The sequence below is a fragment of the Crotalus tigris genome, unplaced genomic scaffold (assembly GCF_016545835.1).
Source record: "Crotalus tigris isolate CLP2741 ecotype Arizona unplaced genomic scaffold, ASM1654583v1 scf7180000019173.45859301935:6455823, whole genome shotgun sequence".
Lineage (NCBI taxonomy): Eukaryota > Metazoa > Chordata > Lepidosauria > Squamata > Viperidae > Crotalus > Crotalus tigris.
The window spans coordinates 5,708,627-5,722,885 of record NW_024097414.1 but is presented as its reverse complement, the minus strand read 5'-3'; the positions used below and the strand labels follow the sequence as shown (position 1 = coordinate 5,722,885).

At 43.5% G+C, this 14,259-nt stretch overlaps 1 protein-coding gene across 2 annotated transcripts in view; it reads right to left on the bottom strand.

The window, feature by feature from the left end:
• Positions 1-14,259, bottom strand: part of MAD1L1 (mitotic arrest deficient 1 like 1) — a 236,932-nt gene that overhangs the window by 129,567 nt on the left and 93,106 nt on the right. For both annotated transcript variants that reach the window (XM_039360495.1, XM_039360496.1), the window contains exon 13: positions 1,184-1,240. In XM_039360495.1, coding sequence (XP_039216429.1) covers positions 1,184-1,240 — 57 coding nt within the window. The remainder of the gene's footprint in view (positions 1-1,183; positions 1,241-14,259) is intronic.

The window sequence follows — 14,259 nt, the reverse complement described above, 5'->3', positions numbered from 1 at the left end:
TCCAGATGCCATATAAGCTCCAGGTTTTTTTTTTCAGATTCTGTGGTTCTCAAATACAACAGTCTCTACTTTAATTAGCCCCTAATTCTAATTCTCCACTGAGGAACGTCTATTGAGACTTGAAGCCTACAAGAAGACTTCAAGCAGATGGCCAAATGGCAGATAGCATTTTCATCAATTGTTGTTTCCCCATGAAGTACTGCATATATTTTGAGGGACAGCTTGTGCTTCTCATCCTGCTGCACCCATGAATACAAATTCAGCTTCCCTTAGATTTTTTATATATATATATTAATCCTCGCATTATTTCTTTGGGGCTGCTTAGTTTTGCTCTAGCTAAACCGTTCTGACTGCAAAGGCTTGTAATCTTCTCCTCGGCTAGCTGAACTCCCCAAACTCGAATTGAAAGTTATGAGCAAAGAAGAGCTGCAGAAGAAAGACACCATCATATTGCTTATTAAACCCAGCCAGCCACCCACGGCCCGGATCCTCCAGCAGAGAAAAATGACTCATTGAAAAAGTGTAAAACAAACCGAATGGAATTACAGGAGGAGAATGAAAACGTTTCCCAATTGCTGGAAATTCTGCATTCTCATGCCCAAAGCCCCTTGCAAGCTGATAAATAAGTAAATGCCTCCAGAAAAGAGCTGACGATAGATTAAACAGTCTCATTTTTTTTGCATGCGTAGAAAATGGGGATTCCCGGTGTATTTTTTAAAAAATATGTTAAATCTACAGCTTTTTGCTATTCCAGTTCTTCAGGGTTTAATCCCAGAGTCTCAAAATTGGAAACCGCAGGCCATGAAGTGCATCGTATCATATAAATGCAGACATTATAAATTAGTGCTTCATCCTAAGATATAGTGGTTAAAATGCTGGGTCACAAATAAGGAGGCCATGAGTTCTAATCTTCCCTTAGGCACGAGAGTCAACTGGATGACCTCAGGATAGTTATTCTCTCTCCACCCAACCCATCACACAGGTTGCTGTTGTTGCAGAGAACACAGGAAGAGGGAGTGTGTGTATGTGTGTGTTACAGTAGTCCTCAGTTTATGACCACAATTGTGTGTGTGTGTGTGTGTGTGGGTCTGAACTGTACAAAATTAAACTGAGCTCTAAGTCAAACAAATACATTTGTAAGTTTTTTTTCATTAAACATGATAAAAAAAAAAACTAAACTTACCATGTCTGCTCTTTTCTTCTGATTTCCTGCCTCTTCCAAAGCCTGGGACAACTGGCCCTTTAGGGGGAAAAAAACAGAGACCAACATTGAACAAAACAGAGGCATAGAATCAAGATCAGGCGAAGTATTAGTACCACTTTATAAAACCCTAGTGAGGCCACACCTGGAATACTGCAACCAGTTTTGGTCACCATATCAAAAAAAAAGATGTTGCGACCTTGGAAAAAAATTCAGAGAAGAGCAACTAAGATGATCAAAGTTCTGGAGACTAAAACATACGAAGAACGGCCGCGGAACTTGGGTTTGGCTAGTCTAAAGAAAAGAAGAACAGGGAAGACATGAAACTTCCTGACAGTGAGGACAATTAACCAGTGGAACAGCTGGCCTCCAGAAGTTCTGGGTGCTCCATCACTGGAGGTTTTTAAGACGAGACTGGAAGTCACTTGTCTGAGGCTCTCCTGTTTGAGGCCCGACAATTCCATGATTTTGTACAAGTCAAACGAGCAATTACTTTAGTCTCTATGCAGTCACAAGAGAACAAGCTTGCTTTGAATGCCCACTGAATCTGTATTTAGTTCTACTCAGGTGCAAACCTTTAGTTGAGAAGTTTTCTGTGCACAGGCTCAGGAATTCTGGGAGTTGAAGTCCACGAGTCATAAAAGAGCCAAGGGTGCCTACCCCTGGGCTAGAGAATGAGGTCAGTAAATTTGAACCCTTTTCTTTGTTTGGACCTGGTTCTTTGAGGCTGACAAAATCCTTGGATGATGCAAAAAGGTTGGGAGTGGAAGAATCGATGGTCATTGCTTGCTATTATGGTCTTCCATCAGGTTTGCCAAAGAGAATCTCTTCCCTTTCCTCGTCACTTCTAATCGAAGTTAGCACCCAAGAGTGCTACTACGCCCAGCTTCTCCTATCCAGAAAGGCTACTAATCATAGCCCAGATCTATGCAAAGGCCTGTAGTATTTCTCAAGATAATGGTTACGTCAATCTAAATTAGGCTGTTTGCTTTGTAGGTTGAGTCAAAGGGAATGTATTCTCATTTTTCGCTCCTGATCAATTATTACAATAAAAAACAAATTGAAATGGAACAAAATGTATTTGAATGGGATTGTCAAGTCCAGAATGCCAACTAAGCAGGCAGTTCTGGACTAAAACAGCACTATTGTGCTAGAGGAGGAGGAGGAGGAGGAGGAGGAGGAGGAGGAGGAGGAGGAGGAGGAGGAGATCCTTGCTTTGTTTCGTAGTTTAAACTTAAAAAGGTTCAGAACCCAACAGCATCAGTTTTGGAAAACCATTCTGGAAATCCAATTTTAGCAAACAGAGTTAAAAAAAGCAGGAGAGCAAACATCTGTTTTTTTAAGGACAGCTACTTGGAATTTATGCAACAGCTGGCAAGCACAGCCAGGTTTAATTCATGTATCAGAGCATCTTACTGCCCACAAAGTTTCAGTAAAAAAAAATACGGTGCAATATTACGGCTGAGGATCCCCAAGGAACGCTGCTGCAATATTTTGATTCGAAAACATGGGCCTCTCTAAAGCCACAGTAAGTGAGTCCTTGCTGTAAAGCTCTGAGATTAAAACAACAACAACACAATGCGCAGTCACTATCGCACAGCTGTAATCCCTGAGAAAAAGACAACTATATTAAAGAGACTCGGGTCTTCCTGCGCTGTGCCTACTTCTAAATTCACCTCCAAATCACGTGGATCAAGGGTGATTTTGGGGGAAAATTCTATGCTCTTAACCCCCAGATGGGAAGCCCAGGGCCTAACTTCAAAACCTCGATGGGTGAGATAGCTTTAGAGGTCTGCTGGGAGCAATCTGTTTTATCATTAAAGCCCACTGCCTGGAGCAAGGAGAGAAGGCATCTCGTGAATAGAGAATGACATGCCCATTTATTGTTGGTTTGGGCCAACTTAATGTTGGTGGCCAGGTGCCCTTCACGCAGTGGCCAGTAAATAAATCCTGGGAAAAGACCATCTCTGCAAAAAAAAAAAGGTGCTTTTTTCAAAAGGCAACTGGACTCTTTTTTCCTTGACAAAGAACATGTTGTTCATCCAAGAAGCTTCATCAGTTGTGTCATAAATTGATGAGGCTTCTTGGATAAGAAGTGAAACAACTACTTCTTCTTCTTCTACTTCTTCTTCTTCTTCTTCTTCTTCTTCTTCTTCTTCTTCTTCTTCTTCTTCTTCTTCTTCTTCTTCTTCTTCTTCTTCTTCTTCTTCTTCTTCTTTCTTCTTCTTCTTCTTCTTCTTCTTCTTCTTCTTCTTCTTCTTCTTCTTCTTCCTTCTTCCTTCTTCCTTCTTCCTTCTTCCTTCTTCTTTTCTTCTTCTTTTTTCTTCCTCTTCTTCCCCTTCCTTCCTTCCTGGGAAAAAAACTGTCCAGCTGCCTTTTCAAAAAAGCACCTCTGAGACAACTATGACCTGGATGACTGAGAATCTCTATAGACAAAAAGCTGGCTTGTTAATGTCTTATCCATTCAACATTTGTGGTTTAATTTGACACAGTTTGCAATCAGGACCAGCCGAAAGGTGAGGGTGAATAGACTATTTTGTCTTCTCTGCTTCTCCTAAATCAACCAAGGCTGGTCTGCTCATTTGAGAATCAGTCCAAACAATAAAGGGAAAACTCTGGCTTAACAAAGATGTGACAGGATACCAATTTTCCAAATTTTACTGAAGATCACAGGCACGGCAATTTGGCAGCTCCGTAACACCTCTCTGAAAAATAGACCCACACAAGCATAAAAGTTGATTTTTCAAAGGCAGAAATGTGTGTACATACACACGTAGACCTGTCAGTGATATTTCATACATCTTCCTGTGAGTGGGGAGCTGATTTCCAACAGCTGTGGTGGAGCTGGCTTGTGTGGGAGGAAAAGATTGTGTGACAAAAGTAAGTTCCAACGGTTCTGCTGCTAGACTTCCGTCTATTTGCATATTGCAACACACTGTATTAAAATATTGTGAAAGCTGGTAGGAGAAATCTTTTCCGTCGGTAAAACATGCCAATTTATATCAGGATGAAAATACATTTCCTTTGCTAAAAAAAGTGACTGAGTTAGCCCTTTTGCAGCGAAGGATGGAAGGAAGGAAGGAAGGAAGGAAGGAAGGAAGGGAAGGAAATGGAGGGTAGGGAGGGGGCAACTCACTCATTAAAAAAGACCCCTGAGGACAGAGGAAGGGCAAATAGAGAGAAAGAGACTCAAACTAACTCCACCTTAATTATGCTAGGTATAAGTTGAGCTGGAGAATTATTTTGGCAGGCGTTGAAGTCTCTCTTACAATACAGTCTGGTAAGAAAGATATTTCTGGTAATCCAAGATTCTTTCCTGAATTTGCTTGCCTTTAATGGCTTGACAGGTTGGTACACAATCATGAGAAACCCTACATTTCTTTATCCCCAAAGCGTCTCATCAGTCTGGAGAATTTTTGAAGAAAGACAGAGAATCCCAAGGTAAAAAAAAAACCTGCTTATCTCTCCTCCTTATTTTCCTTCAAACATCTTAGAAGACAAAATCCAAAGATGAAAAGGATCAACAGAGGTCTCTGGGGAATACTGTATCTTAAATCCATTCATCCACAGATATATTCACCATCCCAAAATGACAGCTCTATGATGCTTGCCAGGCAAAAATGGCCAACGGTTGCCTCCTCTGATGTCAAAGGCAGCATGGCTTATCAACTTGACCTCCTAAACGCTATTGTCATTCTATTTTTGTTGTAGACAAGTAACAACTGTGGTCCTGATACTCCAGCGTTCCATGTTCTTAGTCCTCTTCCAGAAGGATCTTGACACTCAAGAATTTCCGTTCTTGGAGCCCGATTATTCCATCATCCAAAATAGGCCGGCAAATTTTCATACCGAGGAGACAACAGTACTCTCTCCATTCATTATACTTTATGGAAATAAAAGCAACTTTTTCTGTCCAGTTATCTAATAGAAGCTTTCTTCTGTTTCCACTCCAAAAGGGCTAGAAAGAAACCTGGTTATTTATCACGCGAAGGGATAACCAAGGGCGAAAACAACCTTAAATCACTCTATTCTAAGTTGAAAATCAACAGAACTTGGGGTTTATGGATCTCAAAGGTGCTTTTTCAAAAGGCAACTGGAGTATGTTTTTTTCCCCTTGAGGAAGATGTTTCGCTTCTCATCCAAGAAGCTTCATCAGTTCTGGCCAGAAATTTCGCCAGAACTGATGAAGCTTCTTGGATGAGAGGTGAAATGTCTTCTTCCTCAAGGAAAAAACATAGTCCAGTTGCCTTTTGGAAAAAGCACCATTGAGACAACCATGACCTGGATGACTGAGAATCTCCAGGGACATTTGGGTCCTACCATAAACTAGACAAGATTCATCCATAATCAACCAAAGGCAATGAAAGATCCACATACATTTGAGCAACGGTGTCCCTCAATCTTTGACACAATGGATGAAATCTCTGCTCATCAGCAATCAACCCTCAACCCTCAATTATTATTATTATTAATTAAATGTATTGGCCGCCCATCTTACCACAGGGTAACTCTGTAACAACTATGCAACAATACAAATAAAATACGGTAAAAGTACAAACACTCAAGCCTAACTAGAAGACGGGCAATTCGTAAGACTAAAATATTTTCAAGAGAAAGGAAAACCTGTCTTCACAGCCAAGAGATCTAGAAGGCAGGAAAACCTGAAGTTCTACACCAAAGTCTTTCATTCATTCATTCATTCATTCAAATTCTGGCATCGGCAATCATCTAGTTGTTAATGCTCTCTCTAAGGATTGCTGAGGTCATCTGGGAGCTTCATCTGTGCCCTCGGGGTCATCTGAATAGTGCAAATGGATGTGGAACAACTCTCAGGGAGAGCACAAGTGACCAGATGACTGCAAGGAATATAAGCCCTTCCATTCTCCACCATTCAGTCAGAACTGAAGAAGCTTCTTGGAGGAAAAGCGAAACATCTTCAAAGGAAAACAAAGTCCAGGGGCCTCTGGAAAAAGCATCTTTGGAGCTTCCGAGACAGCCTTTGAATCCTATCCTAGTAGCTTTTCAAAACTTGGCCTCAACGACTGTCTTACTCGGACTTCAATTTCATCCGACCAGCGTTATAGGCAGGTGAGATTTGTTCTCTTATTCCAGGGGCGCCTTCCTTCCGGCGTAACCCCATCCGATGGCCAGAACATGTCACTTCCATCTCTTGGAAGGGAGGAATTGGGGGAGAAGAAACGATTGGATGGGTTGCAATTACTTTATAAAAGTCTCCTTTCCGTGTTTAGATAACCAATCGGTTCAGAGCAGGGCGACGTTTCATAGCTGAGCTGTTGCTTCTAGTCAAAATCAGAGACGGGAACTGTAGCATCTAATAAAAGGGCAAGGTGCATAAAACCTAATCAGCTCTGCGGAGCCGCCATGTAATTATACTCTGCCCTGCAGGTACGGCTAACCGACGGATGTTTGCTCTGACTAAAGTAGTTTTGCAATCTTTTTCTCGGATAGTTCCTCGGGGTGTTGATAGAACTTGCTTTAATAGACCAGCCCGGATCTCATAGCATGTATTTTATTTACTTCCCTGTGAGAGAGGTTAGCAAAACACAATTTCCGATTGCAAAGTGTGTGTGTGTGTGTGTGTGTGTGTGTGTGTATGTGTGTGTGTGGAATTGGTAATGGTTCCCCAACCACTTTCTCTGGAAACATTTCAAGGGAATCTGCAGAATTTATTTATTTATTTATTTACGAGACTTATATACTGCTTTAAGTGCAAGCACTCTCTAAGCGGTATACACCAGTAAGCAATGTATATATATATTTACATTGCCCCCAACAATCTGGGTCATTTTACCTACCTTGGAAGGATGGAAGGCTGAGTCAACCTTGACCCGTGAGAATGGCTTCCCACCCAAACAGTCGGCAGGTGTTTAAGGATTCGCATTTATTATACGGGCACAACACTTGCAACCATTTCTTTAGTGACTGTTCAAAATTACAACGGCGCTAAAAAAAGGTCACTTATGACCATTTTCCACACTTACGACCGTTGCAGCATCCCCGTGGTCATGTGATCAGAATTCAGGAGTTTGGCAACTAGCATGTACTTATGACGGTTGTGGTGTCCCGGAGGTCACGTGATCCCCTTTTGCAGCATCCTCATGGTCACATGATCAGAATTCAGCAGCTTGGCAACTGACTCGTACTTATGACGGTTGCTGTGTCCTGGGGTCACGGGATCCCCTTTTGTGACCTTCTGGCAAGCAAAGTCAATGGGGAAGCCCGATTCGCTTAACAACCGTGTTACCAACTTAACCACTGCAGTGATTCACTTAACAACTGTGGCAGGAAAAGTCGTAAAATGGGGCAAAACTCACCCCTCAACAATCATCTCACTTAGCGAGAGAGAGAGAGAGAGAGAGAGAGAGAGAGAGAGAGAGAGAGAGAGAGAGAGAGAGAGAGAGAGAGAGAGAGAGAGAGAGAGAGAGAGAGAGAAAGAGAGAGAGAGAGAGAGAGAGAGAGAGAGAGAGAGAGAGGGAATGTGACATTCTGGGGAAGGATTTGGTTTATCGAGAGAGCTACATTCTGAACTGCATGGGAAGAATTCTGAGTACTCTCTGTGTTTATGTGTGTGTATGAAAATATAAGGAAATGTATTTCAAAATCAACAAAGGAGGAGGGAATGTTAAATGTGCTGCAAGGGCTTGACATCAACGATCAATCAGACTCCCCGGGAACAGGCAAATCAACAGATACATTCTCTCCAGCATCCTCTTTTCTGAAGATTCACCGCTGTTCTAATTGACTGCCACCGAAACGAGTTAAGTCTATAAATAGGAGACAAGAAAACACAATGGAACGAACCGGAGCACGGTTAAGTACTAGTAAGTGGGGGGGGGGGGAGGATGAGCTACTGGAGGAACTGGCACATAGGAAGGGACTATAGCAAGCATGGAATTAGAGCAAGAGTTCGGATGATGTACAACTTCTTAGATTTAGTGGGGGAAATTCTTTTGGAAGCAAGGAAGAGGAGGAGGAGGAAGGAGAAGAAGGAAGAATCCTTGGTCCTTTTCATGACCCAACTAGGTAACATCAACAGTGGTGGAAGGGAGTGGAGTTTGCAGGGGGGAGGAGGAGGAGTAGTAGTAGTAGGAGGAGTATCCTTGCTGCTCTCTGAGCTTGCTGGGTTTTCTTGCAGATGTTTCATGACCCAACTAGGTAACATCAACAGTGGTGGAAGGGAGTGGGGTTTGTAGGAAGGAGAAGGAGGATGAGGAAGAGTCCGAGAGCACCAAGTTCTCTTCTTCCTCCTCCTCTCTGCAAACCCTCCTCCCTTCTCACACTGATGATGTTACAAAGTCGGGTCATGAAACGTCTGCAAGAAAGCAACCAAGCTCAGAGAGCACCAAGGACCCCTCATTTCAGCCCTGTGCTTCAAATATTCTCCTTTGCGGAAGAGGATAGCTGTGGCTTACTGGAAGAATGGAAAAGCTACTTGTGATGCAGGACCTGGATAAACAGAATAATTCTCAGTCTACAGACAGCGCCAACATTGTTATCAGGAACGGCACAATTCTGGGCACCTTGGAAAGGAGAATTCTGCCTCGCTTTGCTGCTCTATGAGATAGAGGTTAAATTAAGCCAGGGTGCCATAACTGGATTGATAGAAATCAAACATGCCAACTCAAGATTAGGGCTGCAAAGGAACGGACACCGGGCACAGGGGCCAAGGAGGCAAAACAGAGACCTTAGGGGTGGAGGGGATGGTGGGATGCAAGGTTGCATGTGGCCATTAGACGAGAAGGCGTTTCAAAAAGGAAGTTGCAGGAAGACTTCCATCTGGATATCCCTTCCAGAGGAGACGTGGTTCCGCCAAGCTGCTTCTGGATTCTTGTCACTCTTTTATGAATTTATTTTATTCCCCCCCCCCCCAAAAAAGAGGGCTCATGTATAAAACATCGCGGTGCTTCCCCAACTGATACAATTTACTTTATTTCCCCGATATTAATAATATACAGCAGGAGAAGGCAATGCTAGATACTCAGCTGAAGATGAATGGAAATATTCCCTAAGAAAAACTGATCTGTCCTTCATTAAAAAAGGAGCCAGAGCGATACGCTTATTTTTCTTATTTCCAAACACAGCTACAGTCAGATCTAAATTCCTGGCTCTTCTTTCTTTCTTTCCTTTCTTTCTTTCTTCTTTCTTTCTTTCTTTCTTTCTTTCTTTCTTTCTTTCTTTCTTTCTTTCTTTCTTTCTTTCTCTTTCTTTCTTTCTCTTTCATTCTTCCTTCCTTCCTTCCTTCCTCCTCCTCCTTCTTCTTATTCAGATAATACATAAGGGGAATGAATTCTGAAATTTAGCTAAAAGAGAAGAAGTTTCTGAAGGAGACTGTCCAGGTATTTCTCGACAGAAAACAAATGTCAAAGCAAGCCATATGAAGATAGTCCTCTACTTAAGACCACAACGGTGACCGACATTTCTGTCGCTAAGCAAGGCAATCGTTAAGTGAGCCATGTCCCATTTAATAACCTTTTTGCCACAGCTGTTAAGAGAATCATTGCAGCAAATCCAGCTTCCCTGTGGACCAAAGCTTGCAAAAAAAAAAATGATCACAGGATCCCGGGACAATGCAATTGTTATAAACATAGGTCACCCTCGGCTTATGACTATAATTGAGCCCCAAATATTTGTGGATAAGTGAGCCGATTCTTAAGTCAATTTTGCCTCATTTTGCGACTTTTCTTTCCTGCAGCTGTTAAGTGAATCACTTGCCGGTATTCAGTCAGTAACACGGTTGCTTCCCTCGGTGACTTTGCTTGTCAGGAAGTCACAAAAGGGGATCCCGTGACCCCCCCGGGATGCCGCAACCGTCATAAATATGAGTCAGTTGCCAAGCGGCCGAATTTTGATCACGTGACCCCGGGGCTGCGGCAACGGCAGTTAAGTGTGAAAAACGGTGCTAAATCCCTTTTTCCAGTGATGTTGTGTGTCTGAACGGTCACTAAATGAACTGCTGTACGACGAGGACCTCCTACACTGCAATTGCCAAGGGCCTCGATTTCCCTTAACAACTGGGGTGAGAAAGCTCATAAAACAGGAGGAAACTCACTTAGCAACTATCCTGATTAGCGACGGAAATGTTGGGCTTAGCGGTGGGGGTAAGTGGAGGTCTGCCCATACAGCCTCAGGCTGGCATCGTGAAGAGAACTGGCGCTCCTGCCTCTAGCTAGGCAAACTTCTGTTTTTTTTTCCCCTTTTTTCTTTTTACAGAAATAAGATTCACGACGCAAAGGCCAGAATGACTGCAACTTCATGCTTTACTGGAGCAAAACTGGGAAGTGTTTCCCCCCCTCTTTTATATATACTGTACACTATTCAAGGATTTTACATTTGAAAAAGCAGCTCTCTCTTTCTGGTTTAGCCTGGAAACATTGTCGCTATAATTGTTGTTTTGAGGTGACTGCCTCACGTCTCGCATTGTTCGCACTCGCGTCCATTTGCATGGTGTTCTGGGACTTTTAAAAAATCAGTGCCGTATCAGAAACGGGGGCGACGTGATAGCAGCGTTCCAGTATTTGAGGGGCTGCCACAAAGAAAGAGGGGGTCAAGCTATTCTCCAAATCATCAGAGGGCAGGACAAGAAACCATGGATGGGAACTGATCAAAGAGAGAAGCAGGCATTAGGGAAGAAGCCCCTCCCTCCCTCCTTGGAATCCAGGCTACATTCCACCACATCAGGTGGATGAGGAACCTCAAAAGGAACTGAGGTTGATTAATCCAGAATCCCCCCCCCCAAAAGAAGACAACGTTAAAGTAGACAAGGCTGGGTTCCAATCAAGCTCCAGAGATCTTTGATGTTTATATCTCAAAGAAAGCTTCCCCCGATGAGATGGCGCGGCATTCGTGTCCCTGCTGATATGAATAAGGAACTAATATTTATATAAACCCGACGAGGGTGGGCCATCTGTCCCATCTGCCTGGGCACTTTCAGGAGAGTTGGTGCCTTTTGCAAGATGTCCTCGCATCATTAAAGCTGTGCTCCCCCATAAATGAACAGGGAAAAATGCTTCATTTACGGAGAAGGGGAGATTAAAGGAATTCCCAACTGTCCCTTAACAAAAACAAAGACATGTGTATCAACAATGTATTCCAGGACAGATGCATCTGCGGAGAGTAATGATTCTCTAATTCTGACCATATGCTCCTCTGTTTATTTAGGATTTCAAAGAAATGCAAATAAAGAGCAGCAGCAGCAGCAGCAGCACACGGGGGTCTGCAGCAATTTTATCAACTAAGGAACGTCATCAGTGTTACTTATTTATTTATTCGGTAAGTCTTTCTGTTGCCCATCTCCCCTTCCATTTATCCACCAAACCCATCTTGAATTAGAAGAAAAAAAATTAAATTAGAAGGAAATTAACTTATACACAAATAACTGAGCTAATTCAATTAATGGCTCCATGAAAAAAAATCTGAAGTCTGGCTTGGACGGTACTCATCATCCGTCGGGTCTGCTACTGTCACTAAAAGTTCCCAAACTATGAAACCTGTGACATCTCGAGTGAAATCATGGGAAGGTTACAAAAAAGGTCTCCTCCTCCTCCTCCTCCTCTCTGCAAATCCCATTCCCTTCTAGCATTGATGATATCATCTAGTTGGGTAATGAAAACATCTGCAAGAAGACCACCTGGCTCAGAGGGCACTAAAGACTCCATATTGGGTGTCTGCTTATGGCGTTGACCAAGGCGCTAGAAAAAAGTAATGCTTGTCATGTGTTCCTTTTCCCGACGGACTAAGCTTTTGCTCGCTCTTCCTACAATAATGAGAAGCCATCATCCCATTTAGGCCTGAGCGCACAATCACTGGATGAAAAATCCCACTTCTATTGGCAACACAACTAAATAACTTGTAGGACCTCTCTATATAGCTCTGCTGAGAAGCAACTCTAGCTGTGTTCACCTTGCACGTTGACGTCCAGCTACATGTTGACCTTCCACGCAAGCTGCCTAAACCTTGTCATCTTGCTGGGTCTATGCTTACTCCTGCTGGTAGATCAGCTACAGGATGATGGCTTAACCCAGCCTTGGTGTTCTTCTTCTGTTCTCGGGGCTTCTAGTTAGAAGGTTCTTTGCAACCCAGAAGGATCTCCATACCTGTCTTCCTCTAAGAAGGTGGAGATGTCCAGGCAGGTAGACAGGGTCCTTCTAAAGACTTTCTTTGCTGCTATCTGGTGGCTGCTTGTGGAAGGCCCGAAAATGCTTCAAATGAACTGTCCCCCTCCCAGGAAAATAAATTTTACACACACACACACACACACACACACACACGTATGCACGCACATACAAATAGTCTATCTCCAGATGCAGGCAGGAAACTTCTCTAGCACAGCCCTGCTGAAACTTACTTTTCACACACACACACACACACACACACACAATGAAAAAATGCATCTCTGCTTCTGCCAAAACGTGAATGAATAACAAATGAACACAAGTTATCTTCGCCTTCCAAGCCTTTCCTGGAAAAGAACCCAATTTCCATCCTGTATTGACTCCGGCCTCTGTTATCATCAGCTGCTCTCCCACAATCAGGTGGAGCTGACAAACTCCCAGGTTTTGGGTGGAGGGTTGGGGGGGGGGAGGAAGGAGAAGGAGGAGGGGTTTTATAAATGCTGACATGCACCAAAGTCATGCTGGACATCCGCTTTAAAACGGGACACAAAGACAGAAGCTTTCAAAGGCTGGAGGAAGGCACTGCCAAGGTCACATAACCCTTGGGAGGAAGAGCGGAAGAAGGGAAATTAAGGCAACCAATTGAGAAAGAGGCTTCATCCGAACTGGAGAATTTGCTGAGGCTCATTCGTCCGGGAAGGGCGCAACTCAATGTGAATGTGTACCAGTTCGAAGCCATAGTTGGGTCAGGCACGAAAGAGCAGGACCACACGTGAAGTTCCAGAGTTTGTATTATTATTCGTGCCGATGCAGGGGAATCTACTCAAGTAACGGTTAGCATTACTTGGCATGAGATAAAAGCCAATGGAAATCAAGGCAGGTTGGACTTGGTCCATTTGTGGCTACGTAGAGATTCTGGGCCAATTCCTTGTTTGACGCCGCCCTCAGGCCAGTTCTTCTATAGTTGGCCTTGTTAAACCATTATGTGTGACCAGCATTGCTGTTTGGTACCTGGATCTAGGCAGGTCATAACCCTTATCCTCATGGATTTGGCCAGGATTTAAGGCAGGGAAAAGAGGGAGAGGGAAAGAGAGAGGGGGAGAGGGAGGGAGAAAGAGAGAGGGAGAGAGGGAGGGAGAAAGGGAGAGAGAGAGGGAAAGAAGGAGGGAGAAAAGGAGAGAGGGAGAGGGAGAAAGGGAGAAGGAGAAGGAGGGAGAGGAAGAGAGAGAGAGAGAGAGAGAGAGAGAGAGAGAGAGAGAGAGAGAGAGAGAGAGAGAGAGAGAGAGATGAAGAGGGAGAGAGCATCAAAAGACCAAACTGGGAAGCTCATGAACAACAGAATTACATACATGCCTGCTGTACTCAGAAGGTGTTTATTTTTTACTTTACAATTACAGACTCCATTAACAGATATTTAAACATATGGTCACCTGTCTACACAAAGATGTAAACATCTACTCAGCAAGCCCTGGTTTAGACATGTGTTAAAAGCAAGCCTGCTGGTGGGCTTACATCTCGAGAGAATGGCCTTGTCAATAGCAGAGACGTTTTACAGGCGTTTCTCACTGTGACCCCCACTTCAGCAGCCCCAATGTCAGTTCATTAACGGAAAGGCCTACCTAGCCAGATGGTTCACTAACAGGAAAATACAAAGCACAGCACGGAAAGCAAAGCCGGCGACATCCTTCAACCTTGGAAATTGGGCCGGCTTGCCCTTTGCAAAGGCAGCAGGTGCTCTACAAGATTTTCTTTCTTTCTTTTTTGACAAAGAAAATCAACAACCGCAATGCATAGGCAGCTACTGAATTCAAAAAAATAAAAAAATGGGGGGGGGGGTTTGGAGAGAGCAATTTGGTTCAGACCAGAAAATCAATGCTCAGAGGATTTTCTATGCAATCGGCCACGTCACCCAGAGGCTGAAAGAGA